At 38.2% G+C, this 26,645-nt stretch overlaps 1 protein-coding gene and 1 long non-coding RNA gene across 2 annotated transcripts; both read left to right on the plus strand.

Annotated features, from left to right (window-relative positions):
* The first annotated feature begins 441 nt into the window (after positions 1-441).
* On the plus strand, positions 442-2,447 carry LOC128379756 (uncharacterized). Its single transcript, XR_008323460.1, has 3 exons — positions 442-497; positions 2,200-2,253; positions 2,401-2,447. It is a non-coding gene; the product is annotated as an uncharacterized LOC128379756 (long non-coding RNA).
* A 1,309-nt stretch (positions 2,448-3,756) lies between these two features.
* On the plus strand, positions 3,757-25,465 carry si:ch211-196i2.1 (collagen alpha-1(XI) chain). Its single transcript, XM_053340540.1, has 31 exons — positions 3,757-3,774; positions 3,921-3,965; positions 4,475-4,519; positions 5,889-5,996; positions 6,154-6,207; positions 6,327-6,380; positions 6,660-6,713; positions 7,616-7,723; positions 8,662-8,715; positions 8,844-8,951; positions 9,745-9,798; positions 11,100-11,153; positions 12,290-12,343; positions 12,461-12,514; positions 13,969-14,076; positions 14,223-14,276; positions 14,411-14,464; positions 14,585-14,638; positions 15,575-15,628; positions 16,120-16,173; positions 16,384-16,437; positions 17,571-17,624; positions 18,612-18,665; positions 18,786-18,839; positions 19,725-19,778; positions 19,947-20,009; positions 20,365-20,530; positions 21,766-21,875; positions 23,943-24,023; positions 24,954-25,136; positions 25,316-25,465. The coding sequence occupies exons 1-31, from the start codon at positions 3,757-3,759 to the stop codon at positions 25,463-25,465; spliced, it is 2,265 nt and encodes a 754-aa protein (XP_053196515.1).
* The last annotated feature ends 1,180 nt before the right edge of the window (positions 25,466-26,645 follow it).

Below are 26,645 nucleotides of genomic sequence, written 5' to 3' on the forward strand. Positions count from 1 at the left end.
GCTATAAAGTTATAATTGGATAGGATTGGCTAGCATTTTTCCCCTACTTGAGTGTTTGTGCTATGCTAAACTAAAATACACTATGGTATCGATCTTCTTCTCCAACTCCTGCTCAGATAACAAGCAAACAGATTTATTTAAGTATACCACATGCTTGATCAGCAACATCCTTATTTTGACTGCCCTTGTTGCTATAAGGTTCATGGTGTTTGGACAGTGGTATTGATTGTTACTTTGGCCCTTTGGTGATAGAGTGTTTTTATCTGACAGGGGCCACTGGGCAAGACAGGACCTCCAGGCTCACCAGGACCTCCGGGAGACAAGGTGACTATGCAGACACAGAGCAGTCATCAACATCACATCAAGACACAAATATTTGTTGTATACGTGTACACTATATGCTAATTGTTTGTGTGTGTGTGTGTGTGTGTGTGTGTTTTCAGGGTTTTACAGGGAAGCCAGGTGTGGAGGGACCTCAGGACCCAGTAGGCCTGTATGTAAGTGATTCTTCAGCAAACAGATACAAGGAATGCACCTGTACTACCTTTTCACCGCATATGCAAATGCATTCACTATGTCAAGTCAACAGAATATCACTGAATATTAAGTTTTAATTTTTCTTAATTTTTTATTAGTTTAATCCTAAAAATAATCAATATGTTGAATATTGATTCACTATTGATTAGACTGCATGGTTTCTTACGTACCTGCATGTCAATCAGTTGATAATATAAATCCTTATCATGTATCAATGTCAGCTGAAGTAATTCAGTTTTAAGCATCAAGTTTTTATTGAAAACCTGGCACAACAGGACCGGTTATGATAATTGAACAGTAGGCTATGGTCTTTTGGGAGATTGTTTGTTTCTTTAGAAATTAACAAAGTACTGTGGAATAAAACAAGAGGGTTTTTTATATATATATATATATATATATATATATATATATATATGAGTAATCAGACCCAATACAAAAACCCAAATGTAATAAAGAGCCAGTGATGGTATGGGTTCAAGTAGTTTTCATTTTAATACAACAGTATTTTCTTCAAGGAGCAGATTAGTTGAGTTAATTTCCTCATGACTTTTATGTCACCATGCACCATGGATTTGTTTTTCTTCCTTCTTTAAAAGGTCATTATTTGTAATAGATAGATAATTCACAACTCAGGAAATTATTTTAGAAAGAAAGTGCAGAGGAATAAATGTAGATGAGCTAATGCACCACATAGTCCTTCTCATTAATAAAACATTACTACACATTATTAGTATTTACCCTACAAATGGTATTTGGAAAATCATTTCATCCACACTGTGAAACTTTCTTGCCCAGAGTAAATTAACAGATTAGTACCAATCAATCTTTCTGCTAAATTTCAAGCTAGTAGCATTAAGGGGGGGCGTACCTATGTTCCCCGGGTCCTATGTTCCCCGATCGCGGCTAACTCGGTTGCTAGCTCAGTGGCTAACTCCGCTGTTAGCTCGGTGGCTAACTTGGCTAATAATTCGGCTGCTAGCTCGGCGGCTAACTCGGCTGCTAGCTCGGCGGCTAACTCGGTTGCTAGCTCGGCGGCTAACTCATCTGCTAACTCGGCTGCTAACTCAGTGGCTAACTCGGCGGCTAACTGAGCTAATTGGCTAACTGTAGACAGGATCATCCCTATGTTCCCCGGTCACATAAAAAGCGGGGAACATAGGACCTGGGGAACATAGGGATGATCCCCCTTTAAGTTTGCTAGCATAAAGACTTGAAGCATAAGGAAACAGCTAACCTAGCTCTGCCAGAAGGAAAAGAAAATATCAAAAACCAACACATAATATCATGTTTGTTTAACTCATTGAAAACCAAAGTGTAAAACTGACCATTTTGGTTTATGGTTTTGTGTAGCCTACTGGAACTAGCCAGGTTAGCTGTTTCCACCATTTCCTGTCTTCATACCAAGCTAAACTAAATTCCTGCTGGTCCTAGCTTCATGAGACAAAAGTCCTTTTAACTCAGTTCAAAACTCCAATTAATGTTTAGTAAGTATTAAAAAGCCTACCCATAGTATGTATAGTCTAACCTGATAAAAACCTAATAATATCCAGGGCCATTCTTGTATTCTTCTATTCTTGTGTTGTTGTTGTACTGATTCAATCTGACCTAACATTAAATGATAATTATTTACACTCTTCTGTCTGTTGTTGCTTTTATCATCAGGGAATCCACGGGCCTGTGGGCATGCGTGGACTTCCAGGTGTGATAGGAGAAAGGGTAAGATCAGCTTTCTCTCACATATCTCTAACAACTTTTCATAAAGTACAGACGTTTTAGATTTACTGTTAAAATCTCTCCACAACATCACACCACAACATTTGCTGATAAACAATCACAAAAGTAATCTCTTCTCTTCTGCACCAGGGCGAGCCAGGTTTAAGAGGCTTACCTGGACCAGTTGGCAAGCCAGGACCTGCAGTAAGTGTCTATAGTTTTTTTGTTTTTTTTCTTATCTATCGATCTCTGAAAAGAGAAAGGAGTATAAAGAAGATGTACTGAGTATTGTACAGAAGATTTGATTAAGACAGCAGCTATGATAGGGTCATACCTAGGAGGGATTGGCACTGTAAATAAACCAGTGAAGTGTGCAGCTGGTGTGCAGGGACCGCCAGTTTATGGAGGCAAACAGGTCGCAGTGATTGATTTTGTAGGGCACTGGTGGCAAATAATGGCAATGTGAGATAGCACGTCCAGCTGATAGAGGGTAAATCTAATATCCAGACTGAGCTCCAGGTCAAATCCTCTACAGTTCACTCACTGTATAGTCTTTGGCAGTGAAGTAGAAAGATTGCTGTGAGATCAGGATATTTTCTGAGGACTGCATAGTTTACAGAATTTTTAGATACACAAACCTAGACAGTGTGCGAAAAAGGGAGACGCCATGGAAACACGAACACAATACAATGGCAAGAAGTAACCTAAAAGATAACTTTACCACTAAATTTGCAGCTTTCATCTAGAGTAGACACACAGTTATGTGACTCATCTGCAGACGGCGTAACCAGCGTTTGCTGGATTACTTTGTATTTGCAGATTTTTCGCTTATGAGCCAAGAAGGCTTTTGAATGCAGGAGAAGCCATGGCTGGCACAGGACGTGTAGAATTTAACTCCAGCAAACTGAAAGTGGAACAAAAAACATTTAAACAACAAACTAGTGCTTTTATATTAAGTTATAAAAGTCTATAAACATGCATCTGTATACTCCTGAGCATGAGAAGGCAAGAAAACAAATACAAACCTCTTTACAAGCTTGCATCCACAGATAGAAATGGCAGAACTATCAATGAAGCTAAACACAGTTCTAAAATAATTTCCTTTGTCTGGACTAATGACTTTTTTTTCAGTGTCTGTGCCCCATGAGTCAATTCTCTCTTTTCTGTCTCTTTTTTTGTCTGTTTTTCCCGGTCGGTTAGACTTGGGAATAAGAAAGTCCCTCTTGCATGGAAAGAGTCGGTTTCAGTCAGAAGTATATTTTCTGAAGTTCACCTCTTTTCCGTAGTCCCTGCAGTGTCACTGGACACACTTTGTGCTCTCTCACATGGTTGGTCACTGCTTTGGTGAAATCCATCAACCTGTCATATAGTATAGTCATACACTGCTGAGAAGGTGGCATGAACACTAAATACAATTATAAAATGAATGCTTTTGTGTCCACATCACTGAATTCACTGAAAGCGACACTCATCCGTAGAAAATGATCCTGTCATCAAAAGGGACAAATGGACAAGCTGAGCAAGGTTCTACATTTTGCTGCAAAAGTTTAGGAATAAATATTTTAAGGGTCCGTACTCTATTCTCAATACAGTCCTCGCATCAGACATAAGTGTGAGTTGTGGGGGCAATTAGCATGTTCTGACTTGCCTTGCCTGTTTTTCTTTTTCAGGGTCTGCCAGGTCCTCCTGGAGAGAAGGGACTCCAGGGACCTCAGGTGAGAGAAATCTTTAATAGGCACGTTTGTGCCCTAAATCAGAGAGAACAAATGATGTAGTTACCCCCACATGTTGTTGATGGACCTAAACTGCAATGCCAATGTTTGTTTTAATGATATTGTTATGATTATTACACAGTATAAAAAGGCATCAAATCCTCAAATTTGAGAAGCTGTAAAAACATGCCAAGCAATATTGCACATTTTTAGATGTTCATTATGGAAAAGGAGAGAACGAAAATTAATGTAATGCACATGAAGAAAACAACAGGAAAATAATATTTCAGCATTGGATTCTCACTAACTGATACTTCTAATTGAGTGATATAGGTTTTGGAGAAATCAGGTCAGACACAGTTAAAAGCTGTACATCCAGTTCAGCTACAAAAACACTGTATATTAAATTCTGACATCTAGTCTGAAAGGACTAATGAATTCACCAGGAAACTGTCTCCCATGTATTCCTAATCAACAAGTCACTGAAGTGGAGGTCTTGTTATTTCTCACAGGGTCGACCTGGAGATGAAGGACCCAAAGGGATACTGGGGGCACCAGTAAGTTCACTGTTCTCCAAGTGACGCTCATACGAATGACTGTTCATAGTGGGACATTGTGTATTAAAGGGTGATATGTGTGTAAAATGTAATTTTAATTGGATGCACACTGTTTTATTTTGGTTTTGTAACAGGCCTTTTTCACAGCAGACATTTGAAATATCATAGCAGGAAAAGCACAGGTTTTACTCATATCATTAAGGGGATAGCTAGCCTCTTTTTTTAAAAGTGGGTTTATATGTGGTATTTAACCACAGTCAGTGTATTACCTGCAGTAAATTTGCATCAACAGTTTGGAGACACAGGCAGAAGTACTGGCATGGATGCTAAGCACTGTACTGCTGTGGATGGGGCCAGCAGCAAAACATATTTAAGCCAACCAAATATAATCCTTTAAAAAAAAAAGTCAATATTGTAGGCTATATTTAGAATATTTTCACTTTCACTTTGCTTTACTTTGCCTTTAGAAGGCACTACCTTTGGCACTATTTCTCAATTGTTGTTCTGTATACCACAGAATCAGCTGGAGTTAACCCGTGTTTCCTCCTGCAACATGTCAAAATAGAGTACCAGTCAAAAGTTTGGACACACCTTCCTATTCCCTTGAATGAGAAAGTGTGTCCAAACTTTTGACAGATACTGTATCTTCTATGAAAAAAAAGACTATTTGAAGTGTCTGTAATTACCAAGCAGAAAAGTTCACTTTTGCTGGAAAACATAAAAAGTATTCACACTGGTACTGCCTGCCCACGGGGAAGAAGTCTATCACGAGCTGCAGCTGTGTTCTGAACGACAACTAATAAATAAATTGTGTCTGTATATTGCCTCATAAACAAGTCAGACGTAAAACATTCATGAAGCTCCTTTTTATCAGGATTGCTGTTCACATCCCCCACACACAGTGATATGTAGAGAACTGAATGGGATTACTCAAAAGAAGACAACGATATCAGTGCAATATGATAACATATATAACAATAATAACACCTATTGATAATCAATCGTAACAAAAACAGGAAAATGTCACCTCCATTCATTAAAACCACTATCAGTAGTTGCATGTTTGAATATATTCACATGTGTGTTTACATGCATATCCAGTCCAGCTGTCAACTGCCTCTCAAAATTAGAATTGATTTTAAATGAGTCACAATCGACTGGATTTTATTGATAAAATACACCCATCGCAGCACAACAGACACAAATAATCAACAGGGTCACAGATTAAATCAGCAGGTAGGTTCTGACTTTATCATCAAGAGAATGAATTATTTCCAACATTTATTTATTTCGACTTGTGACTAAAATTTAAGCATTGATCTCCATCCTGACAGTCTTAATGTCTGTGCTTATGTTCTCTGATTTCCAGGGTGCTCCAGGTCTACCAGGCAGTGATGGGACCATTGGGAAACCTGGACCTAGGGGAAGTAAAGGGCCCCTAGGACCACAGGGGCCGCAGGGGCCAGCAGGAATCCCAGTGAGTGGGTACTTACCATCGACTGCTGTTCTTTTCCTTATATGTCACTTCTCATAGTTTAGAACGATGGAAATCCATCTGTATCACTATTTAAGTATCAGACACACAAAAATAGAATAACAGGTTATTTAACAGCATGTGTGTTGGATCTCCACAGGGCCTACAGGGTGAAGATGGTTTAATAGGATCAACAGGGGAAAGAGGATTCAAGGTAAACCACAGCATGAATAAGAATCCTGTAATATACAGTAAGTTGTAATACAATATGAGATTGTTGTTAATGTAAACTTGATTTATGTTCGATTTCTGAACTGTAACTGTAACCTCCAGGGTTTACCTGGCCCACCTGGTGATACTGGCCCCGACGGAGAAGTTGGACAACAGGTTGGTTTAGTTATATAGTGAAGCAAGGAACCTATTTTTTAAATCAAAATAATAGTAAATGATTTATTGAATGAAAATTACAAGTTACAAGTGCAGAGAAAAAATTGTAACACAGAATAAAAGAGTGATGATAAAAAAATATCTTGTCTAACCTTGTATCAGTATTTTTTGTTTGATCATCAGAGCAGACTTTTGGATTAGATGTAAATTTAAAATGACCACACAGGACACAGGACATTGTACTGTCAGTTGATGTTGCTTTGACCTTTGACTCTTCAGGGCAACCCTGGCCTAACAGGCGTTGAGGGTCCACCAGGAAGGAAAGGAGACCAGGTCAGTGATTGCAGCAGCATCATTCCTGAATCTTTGCATCACCGTTTGTTCACATAAATGGACTGTACTTATATAGCACCTTTCTAGTCTGTGCGACCACTCAAAGCGCTTTACATGACATGTCATATTACCCTTTCACACACATTCATACACTGATGGCAGGGGCTACCACGCAGGGTGCCAACCTGCTCATCAGAGGGAATCTAACCATTCATACACATTCATACACCGTTGGCACAGCAACGGGAGCAATTAGGGGTTAAGTGTCTTGCCCAAGGACACATCGACATGTGGACTGGAGGAGCCGGGAATCGAACCACCAATCTTCCAATTGACGACCGCTCTACCTCCTGAGCCACAGCCGCCCACATAACAAGCTACTTTAAGAAACCACATCAAACATGTGTTTCGTTTTGTACAATATGAGTAACACCAACTGACTGAGGTCAAGGCAGCTTTGTTGTGGATCAGCCTCAGGTACAGGCACACAGACTGTTCGAAATCATGCTGATATACTGCCAATTACATGCTTATCAGTATGTACTGCATACTGCATACCTAATTAACCATTTAGTATGCCTTTACCAGCAGACTGTTCAGACTGAAGCAGACCTCTATACTCAAGCAAGACTCAAGCATGACTTTATCACATGACTGACAGCCAGTCTCACTTGGCCAGCGGTTTCCTCATTGCATCTTCGAAATCATTGCAGCAAAAATTCCAAACAGCCATTATTTGGATAAACTGACCATATTTTGGGAACCTAAATGGTTTCTGGCAAGCCTGACATTTTTTTAAATAAAGTGACACATTAACAGGTTGTAGCCTGGCTCAAATCCTCCACCATTGTCTAAAGAGAGGTAACGCATTTCCTGTCTTCTTCTGCCGTTGTGTTTGACAGGGCGACCTTGGGCCTTGTGGGAAACTTGGTCCTCCAGGGCTACGAGGAGAGAGAGGACTTCAGGGACTCAAAGGCTTACAGGGACCACCTGGACCAGACGGTAAAGAGGTCAGTGCATTCATCTCCTGTTTATACAAAGATGAGCTTCACTTTAAATGATTACAGACGTTCACACACATGTTCAACTGCTGTCTCATAAATGACAGGGCAGCTCAGGACGTGATTTTCCAATTCAGTGGAGACATTGAAGTACTTCATCACATCAGCATTACCGCCACCCTGTTTACTTTACCACATCACACAGACAGTCCATTCAAAGTGTGTTGTGGTGGGCAGATGTGCTTGTTGTGCGTGTGTTTTAAAAAAAAATGTTATGTGTAGAATGAGATTATTGCGGACTAAAATGTCTAAAGCTTTTTCAGGTGCTCTATGAAATCAGTGTAAAAATGTTTTGAAAAGCATGAAACCGCCACCACCGCTACATAAACCGTGAAATTAAAATTTTCTGATGATGTGTCATGCCAGTGCTTAACTCCTGCGAAGGTTTTCAAATGCTGATCATACAACAACAAGACGAGCGGAGAGCCGGCATGGCTTATAATCTCTTCAAGGGGGCCACTTCGCTCAGTTTTATGAAATGTGTTCCACACAGCCGCTTAATTTATCATCTTGAAAGTATCTGAAAACAAAACACACTGCAGCCTTCTTATCATGTTTGTGTATTCAAATGCTCTTATAAAGAATGTGTTGTCAACAAAATATTTATGGAGGCCAACGCGGTGCTTGTAGAGTGTGTAATTGCTTTTTAAATTGCTTTTTAAACACAAATTTCCAGCTTCTCTGGATAAACAGTAAAATGTGGCTTCATGTTGGCTTCAGGTGTGAACTTTGGGTTTAAAAAAACAAGCAAAACAAAATTAAAAAGAAGGAAAACACTAATAAAAGATGAGATCCAGACACGAATAAGATCATATTGCATAATTGCCACCACTAACCTCTTACATAAAACAGATAAGGTGCAACTCTAGACTTTTGTTCCTCTTCAGGGTGATGTTGGGGTTCCTGGTGAAGTTGGAGATCCTGGACCCAAAGGAGACAAGGTAAACGTGACTACTTTCACTTACTGATATTGGTGAATGTATAAAGTAATATTCACTCTGTTCCCTTGTCTGATTAGGAGGATGATTGCGTTTGCAGCTTGTGATCAGACTGTGCTTGTTGTTGGCAGGGTGAGGTGGGACCTCTAGGTTTATCTGGTCGAGAGGGCCCCTGGGGATCCCTCGGAGAAAATGGCAGCAGGGGTCCAAAGGGAGAGAAAGGTCACATTGGATTAATGGTGAGCACAGTTTTACCTGTCACGACTTTCTCCCAGCTTATCTGTGAACTGTGTTGAATTTTAAAACAGGGACCGTAGCATGGAGGGATATGTCTGGATTTAGGGAGCTGCTGTATTATAAAAACACAAATAAAAAAATGTTACTTTAAAATATCATGACTATATTTACATCTAGATACTTGTTTGAAATACATCAACAAAAGAGATGCAGTAATGAAAAATAACCTTTTGTGTATAATTACCATAACCTTTACATACTGTTCATATTCTGACTCATAATTAGTCTGTACACCAATTCACATTCATAAATTCCCCATCAGTTATTATTCAATGTTTGAATTATGAAAGAAAGGACATTTACAATCTGTATTTTATGGTCCAAGAGAACATTGTATAGAACATGATGAATATGTTTTAATGTTTTAATGCTTATTTTATAATTTTTTTAATTTCATTTTTGTATATTGTGGGTCACATTAGAACACATCCAGCTAAAATAAATGTGTATAGAAGGGGCCAAATTTGAATATAAGGGTTAATAGAATTATGTACTGTGAGAGTGGAGTACTGTGCAAATGTAACATTTATTTTAGTAATAACTATTTAATATTCCTATTCAATACATTTTGGATGAAAGAAGCTAAACCTAATTTAATCTTGTGACCAGCTTCACCTAGCAACACAATCTGGGATTTCAATTCATTTTCAGCATTAATGGAAAATATCAAATTGATCAGTCTGTTTGATGAAAGTCAGAAACTGTTCCTGATGTCATATTGATCCTCTTGAACAGGGTGAACCAGGTCTGATGGGTGAAGTGGGACCTGCAGGTCTGACAGGGTTAAAGGTGAGTTTGTTACCAGCGTGTATGCTGCTCAGAGTGACCTTTAAATCAACTTGTATTGAACAGTTCACCGTTGTAATTAACATTTATCGATCCATGTGATGGGAAAGAAAAACAGTTTTTTTACCCTGTTGTCTGCATACAGAGAGGGGACGAATTAAAGGAAAATCCTGAATAAATGTGTAGAGAAACATAATGACTGCAGATGCTACCACACAGGTGCACTGCATTGTACAATCAAACAATTAACACCCAATCATGCTCATTGGCATGTTTAAAAATGCTGAGCAGGCCCATTTAATTATCATTTTCTGTCAAGATGGCAAAAGGGGAAAACATCGGAGTGACTTTGAAAGAGGGTTGATTGTTGGGGCACGGTTAACAGGAGCTTCAGTCACTCAGACTGCTCAACTGACTGCTGTTTCAATATGAACAGTGACCATTAAATAGGGTCAGAAACTGTGGTCCACACCACACATTTGATGACTGTGTGCTCATGCATTAGTGCGATATGTAAGGAAAAACAGAAGAGCAAGTCTTCCTGATGACTGAGAATGTAAATGCAGGACGTGATCAGACTGTCAACAACAACAGTCCATAAACAATTATATATAAACAGAGATAATAGATTATAATAGGGTTGCAGTGCACGAAACCCTCATTACAAAGATGAATACATATTTGAGAGTTCAGTGATGCAAAAACACTGGTCACTGGTCTACAGAGATGTGGAAAACAGTGATCAGTGGTCAGATGAGTCATCCTTCACCTTATTCTCAACTAGTATCAGAGTACATGTGTCCAAGGTAATGGTACAGGTATGAATGCTTGACCCCTACAGTGAGGTGATCTGGTGCCTCTGTTATGCTGTTAGTTAGGGTTATCAATACAAAATTGTTGTGAGTGATCATTTTTATCCAATGATGAAACATTTCTATCATGATGGCAGTGGTCTCTTCCAGGATGACAATGCCCCCATCCATAGGACATAAATGGTTTGATGAATATAAAGATGATGTGAATCATTTACTATGGCCTTCACAGTCAACAGATCTCAATTCAGTTGAACGCCTATGGGAGATTTTGTATTAGACCGCACTTTCCACCATCATCATCAAAACACCAAATGAGGGAAAGTCTTTTGGAAGAATGCTGTTTATCCCTCCAGTAGTTCAGACATTTGCAGAATCAATGCAAAGGAGCATTGAAGCTGCACCTTACTAACCACATTTGTACCCAATCTGTATTTTTGAACTGATGTTAACTTGTGTAGTTCATATGTGGTGTGTTTGTTCCAATTTTAGGGAATCGTAGGTTCTCGGGGACCCACAGGTCTAGATGGACCTCAGGGACAGAAGGTAATATTACATCTATATATCAGCATATATGATGTCTGATATGCGCTATAGTTAAGTCATATAAGCAGACTTTTATGTATATTTGATCCTTTTTCTTAATTCAAGTTTAATATACATGCTTATGTTTTATTTTTGTTCTTTGTGTTTTCTTATTTACATTAATTTATAATTACTACATTTCCAGTGAAGTTCACTGTTTCAGTGTACCAATGTAATTTTATACAATACAGTTCACTGTTAAATTATAAAATATCATGCTTACATTCCATATATTTGTGTTTGATAACCACATTTGAGGCATCATTGCAACAAATGTGTCCTTATGTATATATTCTGTATAGAATCTCATAGAACAATAAACGTGACTGTTGACCTTTATTCTCGATTCATTGTGAAAAAACTCTGATTTTTTTGCAATCTCGTTTAACAACAGCACACTAAAGCAAAACTGTGGCCTCAAATCATTTTCAAGATATAATTTTATCTTATTCTGCATCAGTGCATGCTTTGTTCTTGTGTCAGATATCTGTTTTTATGCACCAGTTCCTTCAGTCCAAAACGATTTTCTCCTTCAGGAGACAATAAAAGAAACCTTGAAGCCACAGACCTTATGTCAAATTTTTTATCACATCAACTGCTGAAATATTGTTAAAAACTACAAGAGCACAAAAAAGAGGTTTTTTCTTGTCAGACAGAGAAGTTTGAAATGATGATGAACAACACTGCAGATCAAACAGGTCTTGAGATGTCACACAGCCCATTTTAGATGACAAGAAAGCATCTTTGAGTTGAGTTAAGCTGAGTTAACACATGAGAATCACAGTCAACTAAAGAAAAGTCAAACTAAAGACTAACTTTCTTCTCAAGTCCATGAGTGTGGAGTAAATGCTCCAGGTGGACAAAGAGTACAGCTGCTGATGACAGAGAGTACAAGGGACCAATCAGCACTGATTCTCAGTAATCGCCTAGTGGAGACTGGAGAGGACCCCTGCCTGGCACTTGCTGTTCTTTCTCCTATACAACCTCATTTTTCTATATACAGTACATCACCTGCAGTGCTCTGCCTGAATCAAATCAGTGAAATTAGAGGAAATCTCAAAGGAAAGACATAATAAGGTTTCCATCCATCTCTCCAGGGGGAGTCCGGGGCAGTAGGAATTACTGGACCACCTGGGTCACGAGGCCCTCAGGTAATCCTTTGATTGTATTTAACATTTTGTGTGTGTGTGTGTGTGTGTGTGTGTGTGTGTGTGTGTACATGTAAGTGTGTGGAAAGTCATCTGTTTTTATCTATGTCTTATTCATAGGGAATAACTGGAGCACGTGGTGTCAGAGGAGACATGGGGAAGCTGGGCCCACCTGTAAGTGTCCACTAATATCAGGAAACTGTTCACTTTTATATCTGAAATATCTGAATTGATATGAAATATTGCGCAGAGATTCATGGTCCCCACAGGATTAGCCCTAATGATTTCTAGCTCCACCCTGAGGTTGACAGTGTTGGGTCAGAGTAAAATATCACGATAACTATCTGCTGGATTGTCATGACATTTGCAACATGTTTTCAGTGTCCTTTGACTTTTCGTCTTGGGCCACCACGAGGTTGACATTTAAGCTCTTTTTTCACATGTCTCAACAAACTAATATATAGACTGATGACTTGGATTTCCTGTTTGTGTCATACCTGCAAATTCATGACACTCCCATCAGTCTACTATGTTTTGCTTATTTGGAAGTGCTTCCATTCTAACACGCTAAACCATCTTGAACATGTTAATCATCAACATGCTGGCGTTATCAATTTGAGCATGTGGGATTGTTAGCATAACTTAGATGGCACAATAATATATTTATTTCATAGACCAGAGATGAAAGAAGAGAAGAAATGATGATCAGGAATGGATTACCAACTAGTTTTGAACCATTTTTCTTATTTTCTGAAGCTGCCCAAAGAACTGACGTCACTGTATATTTAAATATTGAGGGAAATCTATCCACCCCCCCTTACCCCACCCCAAATATATATTATCATTATAGCCTTGCTACAGGAGAAGTGAGATAGTGTTGCCTAATAGTGCTTTTGCCTGCTGAAAGTGAAAGAATTCAAGCGATGGTGGACAGTAAATAGAGTGCACATTAAAGTTAATAAGTATTTCAGACACAGTGTAAGTCTTCTATCTGTGCTGCTAATGGATGCAATATTTCTAAAAGCAGGACTTTGCTTTTGTTGTAAACATCAGCAGATTGCAGATACTTACTAATGACAGTACTACACTTTTTGTGATTTAGAGAAGAATCTAGCTAATTACAGTGACATCGACGTTTTCCTGGTCATCACATTGTGGTGGTGAATTCCTGCTGAGTGAAAACAAAGGACACATTCAACTTAGACTGCACCAGCTCCTCATCTTCATTTTCAACAACTGAAGCTCTGAACATTTTCTCATCAACAAACGAAAACAAATGTAACAAAATGTCTAAGGTCCATCTGGCATGTTTCTCCCAAATTAGCAACAAGGGAAGACAAAAATCAACCAGATGTTTGTTGCTGAATGAACGGTTATTTTCTTGGGACAGATGGTAAAACTTTGTATAGTGCAGTATTTGTTGTGTGATGTCTGCACACTTATTTTACATTAAAGTAAGACATTTAATTGGTGCAAAAACACGTCACAGCATCTCATCTCAAAGCTTAGTTTGTTTTTTTGTTTGTTTTTATTTAAAGAAAATTTTAATTCAAGCCAAAAATAAATCTTAGTCTTACTTGTCATGGTGACTATACTGTATTCTTTACTTTATGATGCTTGCATGGCAGGGCCCATTAGGAAAAGTAGGACCTCAGGGAGACGATGGAGCTAAAGGGTATGCAGGGCCACAGGGAGAAAAAGGAGAACCCGGACCTCCAGGTCCACCAGGAGAACAGGTTATTGTAGTTTTTCACTTTATGGCATTACAAATCCTGTGAATATGACCTCAATTCTGCATGATTCTTCTCAATTAATACATTTTATGTAAAACATGTATTGATTGTATAGAAATACACATTAATTGTATTAATTACATATCCAGGGTGAAGAGGGTCTGCCTGGAATTCAAGGTCCCCCTGCTCTCCCAGGCTTAGAGGTGAAAACTAAACCACTTTTGAGTAGCATCAAAAGTTTATTTGATGTGAATTACAACTGCTGAAGATTATTAATGTTATTATTTACCTCAACAACTTCTAACTTTGTTATTTTTGTCTCTCTGTCTTTTCTCAGGGGCCTCCTGGAGAGATGGGACCCCAGGGCCTGTCAGGTCCCGCTGGAGCTCCTGTAAGTGTGTGGATGTGTGTAACACAGATGATGAAATCACATTTCTGCCATTACCAGCTATAATTATACCCATTTTATGAAAGCAATCAATTATTGAGAAATAAGCACATTGCTTTGCAGGGAGTACAAGGAAGACCAGGACCTGAGGGGAAACAAGGCATGAAAGGGGAGAAGGTAATATCCTCATAATTTAGTTTAATTTGTTGGCGCTATACATCTTAATGTGTAATTTAACATTTTCAGACACACTTAAACTTTGCAGTTTTCCAAAACTAATTACAGTTGGACAAAAGTAGAAGTCATTTTGGTCCATTTTGGTGTTTTTAAGGCTTGTTTTAAGATTCTGTAATATCACTAAATTCAAGAAGTCATTTAAATATAAACGGATTGGAAACTACCTCAAGGTATAGTCTGGCATTTTGGGAAATGTGCTTATTTGCTTTCTTGTTGAGAGTTGGATAGGACAATCAATACCACTCTCACATCTGTCTGTTAATATAATATAAAGCTGCAGCCGGTTGCCAGCCAGCTTATAGCTTAGCATTAAGCTGTGGACACAGGGGAGCAGCTAGCTTCATGTTTATCCTACAGACATGGGTGGTACTGCATCTTTCTTCACATCTAACTCTCTGCAAAAAAAGTAAACAAGCGTATTTCCCAAAATGCAATCTATTTCTCTAAAGATGAATGAAAAGCTGCTCTTGGGACTGTCCTCTGTCACACAATTGAAAATCAATCGAGTAAGGTGGGGGTGGGGTGGGCGTGGGTGGCTGATGCAAGTGGAATATGAAATGGATGCCTTTCATCAGTTTGGGGCTTAATAGTTTTTGGCCATGGAGGTCCGACTACCTCCAAATCTTTGGTATGATCTCATCAAAAGAGGCAAAAGAACTTTTGCAGCATATATGCATTTCCATACCAGGAGAGGGTAGTTAGCTAGTAAGTTTTTATCTGCATTGCTAACAACATTTATGCTATTGACTGAATTCTCCATATGAATTCAATTACAATGCACATACATAGACATACATTCACATTGCAGCTGCTAAAAGTCTCCTTTTCCAATTGGAATTTGTCTAAAGAGAAACAAATGCACTTTTTCCCTGACAGGGAGACGATGGCAAGAGTGGATCACCAGGGAAGACGGGTCATATTGGAAGAAGGGTAAAAATTCCAGTGTTAAAATGTTGCGGGTGAAATGTGGTTCTAAATCATGTGAGGATGTAGCAGGAGATCTGCAGTTGCGATGAAAGTCCAGAAGGCCACAAAGATTATCATTATTTCTGTGAGCAATAGTAAAGCTATGAAGTTTTTAGAACTTTGTGAAAAAAAGCAATTGTTCAGAGATGAAAATGTGGATTTTTATAGATATATTGTAGCTTGTGTATGAGGTAATAAGGGCTGACAGCCACTGTGTGAAGAGATTTATACATAAAACATCAGATTGCTTTGTGTGTCTCCTCTTTGCTGTCTGTTGCCTCATTGAAAAACATGTCAAACTTTTTCACAGGGGAAACGGGGAAAGGCTGGAGTCAGAGGGACCAGAGGAGAGAGAGGACCAAAGGTGGGACATCTAAGAACAAGGCTTCAGGCTCTGTGTATTTCTGGTTAATTATGATGCATGAGACAACAGTAGATTGTGTTTTGTTGTTCAGGGCGACAAGGGGGACACAGGACTGGCAGGTCCCCCTGGGTGGCCCGGGCTCATTGTAAGTCAATTTATTTGTCCCCTTACCATCCATTCATCTATTTTTATGTCAAAGTTGAGCATATCAGCAAATTACTTCTGAAACTGTCTCTGCAGCAATCTGTCATGTGTAATGATTTCGAGAGAAATAATTTATGTGATAATTAAAGTGCATTTGAAGAGCTAGTAATTTGATATCCGCCTCATGATTGACTTTTTTCTTATCACCAAGGGCATCCCTGGCTTACGTGGAGAGCCAGGGGATAGTGGTGTAAAGGGGAAAGAGGTAAGTAAGAATGAAGTAGAAGAGTGCAGATCTTCCCCAGCTGTGTCTGGGGGCATGTATAGTCTCAGTTTACTTTAAAATGCATCGAATGGTGTAATGGTATTGTAACCAATCTATAAATAAATGGCACAATAAGTCCAAATTTCTTGATTTAAATGTTATTTATTCAGAACATTTTGTTGTAACACATCACACAAAATAAAATCCCTCCCTACCTCCCAAAACCCCTCCCAAACAAAGACCGATTCATCTCAGTCAAGATGACAGTGAAGCTAACAACAACAGGGATTTACTCATCTCATATAGTGGCCTAACTTTAGTGGATCATAACTCATGGGGTATGAAATTAATCTTCAATATGAGACCAAACTTTTCTTTTGATGTTTTCTATGAGCTACGACAATGGCAAACATGTGGAATGTCACAGACTTGTTTTTAGCTTAGCAATATGCAAGAATTGCCTTCGGCTGCAGTTGTAGATCACTACGGGCTGGTTAAAAGGATTGAAGAGTCAGCAGTCAATAGAGGTATAAAACGCATTGTAAAATAGGTTTTTTAACAATTGTGAATCACTGCAAGCACAAGAGGTACTTAAGCATACAGTCATAAATGTGGATAAGAAAAATATTAGGCTGATGGGTCCAGTGGTGTGCCTGATTAGCTGTAGACAGATACACTCACACACACACACACACACACACACAGGACCAAACAAATGACCTCCTCCAGGAGATTAGGCCTGGCAGAGATAATAAACTTCACATATTATGCAGTAAAGGTTTTATGTTCAGGACCAATTTCAGCAGGCTTTGACTGGATTCACTTTGTTAAAATTTGATTCTAGTGACTCATTTGAGGTTCAGTCAGGCCAAAAAATGTCTTTTTGTACTACTTCCATTAACATGCCTTTGAAAGTCTCCTTTTACCTTTGAATATGGATGTATTGTACCTTTTTCTCTAAGGATAACTTGTGCTATTTGAAAATAAAACACATGCAGATTAATAGTTGCAGTGGATTCATCTAGTGAGTTATTTAAATATATGTACTATTTAGGTCAATATATAGAAAAATCTGGTTCTATAATGAATTTAAGGTGAAGGTGGAGGCTTGACTGAAGTGTTTGTCTCCTCAGGGTGAGAAAGGAGACATGGGACTGCCTGGACCACCTGGAGGTATTAGCATGAAGGTAGGATCTCTTCATAATAAGATATAAATAATATGTTAATAAGAACAATTTAGGTGGTGATCCGTTTTTTAGATATGATAGCAAAACAGCCAGAAATAAGATCTCTACCAATACTAACAGTAAAGAGGTATGTAATATTCCTTCCTATTCCTGTCTGAAAAGGGCACATGTATGAAAAGAGGACATGTATATGTGGCAAAAGTAGACAGAGGATTGTAAAATTTAGATTAGATTTTCAATGTGAAGTATATTGATTACAATTTTAATAAATGCACCATTATCTTATTCTTACTGTTTTGTGATTAAAGCTTCAGTTAAACACTGCCACTTACAGTAAGTGAATAAGTGTGTGTGGTATACAAACAATCATGATGTTAGCCTTGAAAATACACACGCTGAAGAATCAAGGTCAGAAAACTTCTCATCTTCCATCACAAGTCAGTGGAAACTAAGATTTAAAAGAAAGTATGGCTGGACAGGAAATGGGAAAGTACAACTATATGTCTCTATAAGAGCACTAAGTCCTTCACTGCTTGTTAATCACAAGTTGGAATTAATGACTATTTGAATACATTTGACTGTAACTGATGTGTGTAGAGATCTAAGAATGATAGTCATCAATCATACAAGTATTATTTAACTTGCTGATGGTGAGTTCTGATTGATTTTGAACACAGAGACAGTTGTACCAGGTTGTGATGATAAAAGTGAGGAGTGACTTGTAAACAGCTGTTAAATGTCTATCCTAACAATATCTATCATAACTGTCAGGTGTTCAGAAAGTGAGTTAGATCTATTTAATTTATTCATGACAGGTCATAAAGTCATTTTGACTCTTATAACATCTTGCACAGCACCTGAAGAGATTTACTGTAGCTAACGGATCTATCTTATTATAATTCAATGTTTTATTGTGTTGCATATTGCTGCAGGCATTATGTCAGTATGTCAAATTATGTTTTTATTTTTGTTTGTTTATTTTTTCAGGGTATTCGTGGTGCTGTTGGGTTGCCAGGTCCAGAGGGTCTAAAGGGACAACAGGTAAACAAAAAAATAGTATTTTTTCATGTAAATATCCCTCTTGTGTTTTGAAACTTTTATTATTTACTGCACTGAAATTTGTTTTTATGATTTGTGTCCTCCCCTTTATCTTCTATCCAGGGAAATATAGGCCCCCCAGGACGGAGGGGTTCACCAGGGATGCCAGGATTGCCTGTAAGTTTTGATTTTCTGTTTGTTTTTACAAAGTAATGATTGAAAAAGAGAAAAGTTTATTTAGCTTATACATAGTTGTTTCTTTTTTTTCTTGTCAGGGATAGTCATAGATAGTTCCTATAGACGAACAACTTGAATCTACTAAACTCAAGCTGTTTATCTATCAATCAGATATTTTCTCCATGTAGCATCTGAAAAATAGAGACAACACAGAAGTCAAGCATGTGTTGGAAATGCTATTGTTTAATAATGACCCCAGTCAGATCTTTAGACTGTTATCTGTCAGCCAACTAATCTTTTTTGAGCTCCCAGCCTGTTGAATCATCACAGTTCGGCAGCACATAATGACTGTGTTCAACCTGCTGTGTCTTTGGGAAAAAAGGGGGGAGGGGGTCCATTGACTTGTGTTAGAGAATCTGCAAAGCCATAGCTGATGGCTTGTTAATGCAGTAGATAAAAACACTCGAAAGCTCTCTGTCGATAAATGTACCTCAGAGTGGAAAATCATACTAATGCCTTTCTATTCTCCATCTCTCTCCTCTTCTTGCAGGGTTTGTTTGGATTTAAGGTATGATATCATCAACACAAGCACTCTTGTCCTGACAGATCAAACTCACTTCAGCTCTTACTCATGGGTATCTGAAGCGAACGCCTTGGAGGATTTTTTACATTAAGATTACCCCGGCTTATGTTGACGGCACATATAAATCATGAAGCTGTCACATTTTGGAGTTGGCATGTGAATGTAGTGGAGTTTTGTAGCAGTCTTGAATTCCATATTAATGTATGCTATAGTTAATGGTGTGGTATAGATTTAGGAACAGGTACAGAACAGTGCAGAATCGCATTGTATGTTGAGCTCATCATGTTTTCTCTTCCCTGCAGGGTTTGAAAGGCTACCCAGGTTTGCCTGGTATACAGGGCGTGAGAGGCCTTCCAGTAAGTTACAACAGAGGATGATATTATAAAGCACTTAAGATACATAATATTAATAAGAATGTATACATTTATACACAGATGTCTGCAAATCCAATCTGAGTAGTCATATATCATGATGCATAATGTTCTTACTGGTGTGATCACATGTGCATCCTCCTTGTGTTTTAGGGTCCACCTGGTCTTCCTGGACCTCCAGGACCATCATTAAATATGACCTTGACACAACTCAAGGCAAGTAACCCATTTCTTTATTATCCAAATAAAATATTCTATTAAGAAATGGATTGCAATTACAAAAGTATTTATCATAATAGAGTCTGCAATACTGTATGTTACCTGTTTCTAAACAGACAGAGACACAGCTTACCTTTGTTATGTCATACTATTATAGTTAATAGAATATCAGTAATATATTGTATTTGTTAGGGTTAGCAAATAGAGTTTTTTTAACTTAAACTTATTTGACTTAAAGTCACAAATACCTCAAACTTAATTATTCCTAAAACAACAAATCAACTAAAAGCAACTGATTGTGTGTGTGTGTATGTGTGTGTATGTGTGTGTTTTTCTCTTTTTCCATGTACAGGACCTGATGTATGTTTCCGATAGGCCCAACTACCCTCTGCTCCAGACTCTGCTAGATTCTTTGCAGCAGGAGCTTCGGCTGCTGGTGGATCCTCCTGATGGCAGCAAGGAGCGTCCTGCCACCACCTGTCTGGAGCTCTGGCTCTGCCACCCCGAATACAGCAGTGGTTAGTTACAAACAGTGTAATACCAGTAACTAGCTGGAGTTCCTCATGCACTCCTGTCTGTTTGAGTGTGTGCTTCTTCCTCAGTTATAGCTTTATTTTAAATAATTTTTCAGATTTGTAAAAAAAATACAAGCCTGTTAAATATTAGTATTGCAAATCTAAAACTGGAAAGAACTGCTCTATAAAATATACATATGCACATTGACCACAAACGTGTACATGATCACATTTTTAAGATACACTTTCTATGTATGTTTTTGTACTTATGAGTCATGTGTAAATGGGCACAGTAACAAAATATTACAAAAACATATTACAATATTAATGTAAGTAGAACAAAGTCAGTTTTCTTTGCAGATGATTCTCCTGTTTATATTTGAGTTTGTTGCTTTCCAACCTCTTCCTGAATAGTTTTTTTTTCTTATACTTGATTATACTAAATATCATAGATACATTGTTACAGTTGGATACATACCAGTGATATAATCACAGCAAATACAATAATTTGTCTAAAATTATGATTTTTTCTTGTATATGTATTCTCATTAGAAGACTGAGCTTTACCTCCATCAAAATCTTGTGTATTTTCAGACTACTATTATTAATGTAGATATTACTATAATAATAAGACATGCTGAGGTGCTATTCTTATATGAGTATTGTGCCTCTCGTATGCTCAATAAACATACATAATGTCCCTATAATTCGGTGCTTCCTCAGGGGTATTGTGGAGGTTTGACACTTTGACACCACCTCTTGAGTGCAGTTAGCAAACTCATCTGTTAGCACCACCAAAACTGGCCTGCAGCACCTTCCATCACATGAGTAAACACTTTATATTAGAAATTATTCATATTTTTCTTTCTAAAGGTCATGTTTTAAAATTAGATTCTGTATATTCTATCAGGATAGAATTGTAAATTTTTGTCGGCTTGTTTGCCATATCGAATGAATAATTAATATATAATGCTTCAGAATCTGATTTTATATCACAAGTGAAAGATCCCAATTCTCTGTGCCACCCAGCACACTTCAGTTGCTTCTTAGAGCAGGAATAATAATGCTGTACTATACTGAGGAGAGAAAAAATTGTACAGTTTTTATCATCTTTTGTATTTCTTTGGTGCGGTCAATATATTGTAGTGGCTGTTTTTCTAGGTCTTCCTGTTATTGTGAAGCACAATGCGTTCATCCCCGCATATCTCACTGAGCTCTCACTAATCTTTACTTTGCAGGAATGTATTACATCGACCCCAACCAAGGCAGCCCCGCCGACGCTCTGCTGGCACACTGCAGCTTCTCTTCCACATCAAAACAGACCTGCCTTCACCCTCGAGACCCTCAGGTACAAAGTCATTACTAGAGAAAGACTACAGAAAATTGCACCTCTGGATCAATGACATGCCCGCAAACTACGAGTAGCCCTGTTGAATGACCTGAATTTCAATTTTATGTATTTTCAGTCCTCTCACACTCCCTTGATGAGAGAGACATCTGCAGTGATGACTCAAACTTAAACTTCTAAATCAGTCACCTTAAAGCTGGAGTGTGGGACTTTTCTCTCTACTTCCTGGCTAATGTTATGGCTGTAAAACGATGGATAAATTGTTTTGAGCTTCACAAAACTTGTGCAAAATGATGTTGTTGCTATCAGAATTGAATCCATTCGGTCAGATAACATTTGGAAAGTCTGGAAGAGCCACACGAATAAATTACTTTATCCCCATTCATGTTGGCTGACCAGAAGTTAGCCACTCAGCTGGTAGAAGTCTCTAAAATGCATCTTCTGCCCATAGAGCATGTGTAGTGTACATTCATCCAGACTGTGTGGGTATTTTGCCACCAAACTCTGATATTCTGTGAAATACAGAGAGATTTATCTGGTGGTGATAGGCTTAATCAGCATTATGTGAAGTCATTTGGCAAGGGCTTGAATGTAACAAAAGTTCATTTATATATAAAAGTTCCGCACTGCAGGTTTAAAGGAAAGTTTTAATAGTTTGGTCATCATTCTTACAATATTAGTTCTGAAAAGATTTAATTCTTTAACGACAATGCTGAGATCCACTGTCTGAAACACTCACACACACACACACACACATACACACTCACACACATATACACTATGCAGCAAACTGAACACACTTCCAATAAGGATTCAGGACATTAATTGGTCTTTGACGATTTACTGGACAAAATTGTGAAACTGAAAACTGCACTGGATAAAGCACAATAAATCCAGAGGTGAAAATTACAAAAACATGGGAAACTACAAATAAGAGTTAGATAAAAGGTAAAAATGAATTTGTAGAGTAAAAAGAAGTGAGGATTTAGTTACATTGTCCAGCATGTCAGGAAGAAACAGTCTCGCTGGTGAAAGAATAGCATTGAGTCTCATTAGGCAGTGTAATGCAGTATTTCATTTAGCCTGTAGCACGCTACAAGCTAACAGTACTTGCATCCACAGGAATGAAAGCAAAAAGAGTAAAAGTAGTACATTAACACACATTAGCCTAAGATAGCTAGTGTACTGGCTAGCTTGGTTAGCCAAACTGTTCATGTTTAACTTCTCAAAATTAGTATCGTAAGAACACTAAGTAACGTTGTTTAGAGATTGTTTTGTTTTTGGTCAAATGTGACAGTACAGTTTGCTAGTAGAAAAACTTTCAGCTGAAACCAAATCCTGTTAGCAAGATATGTGTTTAGATATGTATGGTATGTATATTTTAAGTCTAAGTGAACTTTCAGTAGATGATGTAATGCAATAACAGTTGAAAAAGCTTTCGTAAATTCAACATATCAGGACCTAACAAATGATCATCTAAATATCTATTATAGTATAACAGTAATTTTAGACTAATAAAAAACAAAGCTGTATATTATAATGTTGTTTCAATGTATTTTATGTCTCCCTTTATACATATAATCTTCACAGTAACTCTTACAATTGAACAGGGACAGTTTTACAGCAAACTAAGCTACAGAGGGAGGGAGTTGTGGAGGTAAATGAGCGACTACATTCACCCAAAGGATACATCAGGACCATCAAGACACAGACATTATTATTATTCTCTTTACTAATGTCTTTTTCTATGCTGCACACTGCATAAAAACACAAAACACATACTCAACTCTCACCTCTTCCTCTCTCATACTAACAACCAGTACTACATAAAACAATGACTCACGCACCCTGGGAATAATGTGAGTAGTCTCAGGTAGAGTCAGGTAGCATGAGGGATGCATTTCTCACCAAGGCAGCCAATTTACTTTTGGTTCATGCTTGAGCTGCATGCAAATCCAGAGTTCATCAGCATCTGTCTGAGCATTGTTGACCTTCACAAGTCTCTAACATGAAAGGAGGTCTTGCATACAGATTTGAAACTGTGTGCTTTGTTATCTCTGCCCGCAGCTGCCGATGAAAGCCTGGATGGAAGAAGTTTCTGATGAAGGATCTTTTCAGTGGCTCAGCAGGCTGGAGCAGGGGTTTCAGGTGGGTGTATGTTTCTGTATGGAACAACTAAAATGAAACATTTACCATTAAGGCCAGGTTTTACTAGAAAAAAACTAGCTTGTTCAAAAGGTCGTCTGGCCACATTCGAATGCAAAAGTGTTTTTTGCTGCTCCGAATGGCCAAACGCGAAGGTGAGGTAAAAGGCCAGCTGTCATAGAAATTGGTGAGAAAAAATGAGAAAATTGTTGTGTAAAGATTGAAGACAAGAAGTTCAAATCCTGCTTATTTTCTCACCTCTTCACACCTGGACAATGGCTGTGCAAAGTGTCTTGGATTGTCGGTTTAGGGAAATTACAGTTGTTGTCGCATGCATCCCCCTAAATTCTGATGTCAGTAAAATGTAGGGAGAGGGGGTTTCTGTAGCACTTCTGATGGAATATACTGGCTGCTTAATTAGGTTACTCACATCACCCCACAAGCACTTTTATGTGTGCAGTTCAGAGCTTTAATTTTTTGGCCACTAAGGGGCAGTACACATGCGATCCAAAACAACTTGATGACTATAGTTTCTCATATTATCAGCTTTCAAAGTGAATAAGATTAACATGTTAGCCAAGATTTGCATATTTAGACATGGAGTGACATTATTGTTCTGACTCTTTAGCCACTTTATTGTTCAGTGTATTACCAACATCATTGGTTATATGTTTAGCAGGTAGTGTACAGCAGAGGTTGATGAGAGCTGAGACTACACCTGCAGTAAATGTGGCCTTGATCTAAAACAATTAGCAAAAAAAAGGGGGCAAATCTGCAATCAAACCTTTTAATATTACACTTCAAAAAAATAAATATACTTGTCACAGAAAAAATAAGATGCCTGGGTAGATTATGATTTGATGCATGACAGTTTGCCTAGTTTCCATTGACGTAAAATGATAATGCATCAGATTTTTTTATTCTTGTCTTCAGTTTTACTACACAGGTGCCAGCGTGGTCCAGATGCGTTTTCTGAGGTTGCATAGCAGCACGGCCGTCCAGAAGGTGACCTACTCCTGCCATCCAGGACACAGACTGGGACAGACGGACAAAGACGTCAAATTCCTCACTGACACACGGAAGCAAAGTTATTTGGGAGCACTTAAAGATTGTGTGGTATGTACAATATTTTATACGTTTCCATGTTTAGCTTTACTCTTGAGAGGCTTGAGGAAGTACTGGTCTTACTGCTGTTTACTATTGTACACATGTAAACATAAAAGAAATTATTGCCTTCACATAAAAAGTGATTCATAGTGATTAAATATCAAAATATTCTGTTTTCTGTGTGTCAGCCTGGAGAGGAGATAGCTTCTGGACCTCGGGAATCTGTATTTGAGTTCGAGGACCTCCAGCTGCTGCCTCTGAGAGACGTGGCGCTAATGGAAGGCGGAAACTTCACACACCACTTTGGCTTCACTGTTGGACCTGTTTGTTTCAGCTAGAGCGGGGAGACAGCTGAGCCGTTCCAGAAGACCTGCAGGTCCAGGAAGGTTCAAATCAAGGACACCAAAGAGGACAACTGGAAACTCACTTATCCAACTTCTGAGGACGTCACTTTCTTTTCCTCTTGGATTTGATCTCTCAAGTTTACTGACTCCGTATTCATGAATTTAAGAGGGCACGAGTGTCCCCCAAACTCACGGAGAAGTAAATTTTGTTTACACAGACTTTGAACTTGTATTGAATAATTTAAAAATGTATGTTTTTTATCCTTTTATATACAGTGTTTTTTAAAAATCTGTTTGACATTTGTTATGTATTTGGGGCTTTTATTACAGCCAGCCCACTGTGTATATACAGTAAAAGTCAGACTTTCCTAACTGACTTAACATTGTGTGCTTCATGGGGGCACAGCTTCTGCCATCCCATTGGCTGTAAGTGACCAGGCCAGTCATCTCTCTCACTGTAAGCCGACGTTGTAGTGCTGTAAGTGAACTCATATGTGTCACTTTTCTCAAGGTGCTGAACCCATTTTCATTTAATCCTAAAAACAATACACAGTCATATTATCTTACTTGATGCCATCTTGATGCTAGACAAAATCTCCTCATCTTGTTAAATTACAAAGCATTGTTTATTGTTTTTACAGTTTCATAAAATTGTATGTTTTCTTACTCTCAGGTATGGTATTTTGATGATATATACACACAGGCACTGAAGCTACTGTTGACACAGTATGTGGTGCAGTTTTTAGTTTAGCATGTTAAAGGACAATTGCCTATATCCTAGATTTTTCTTATTGTCAGCAAATCCCAAAACCAAACCACAACCAACAATGAACTGATCTGACTAAGAAGTATCAGAAACACAAATGTGTATTGATCCACGACTGAAAATAATCCCCAATTTCACTATTAACTCCTGTTTGAGGTGCTATAAACTACAATTCCCAGCTGTTCTAGATAATCACTAAATGTTTTCTTTTTTTTTTAAATTTGTGAGCTGTTTTTAAAGATCCACATCTTAAGTAGGAACCAGTGGCTTGGAGGTGAGTGCCACAGACAGGGTAGGAGGTCACACATTGATGGTTTTGGTCTTTTCATGGGATTTGTAGACAATGACAAAAAAAACTGGACATCATGGCCAGCATTTTCTTTAGAGTGGTGAACTCCTGCACACTGT

This window comes from Scomber japonicus, chromosome 19, assembly GCF_027409825.1.
Source record: "Scomber japonicus isolate fScoJap1 chromosome 19, fScoJap1.pri, whole genome shotgun sequence".
Classification (NCBI taxonomy): Eukaryota; Metazoa; Chordata; class Actinopteri; order Scombriformes; family Scombridae; genus Scomber; species Scomber japonicus.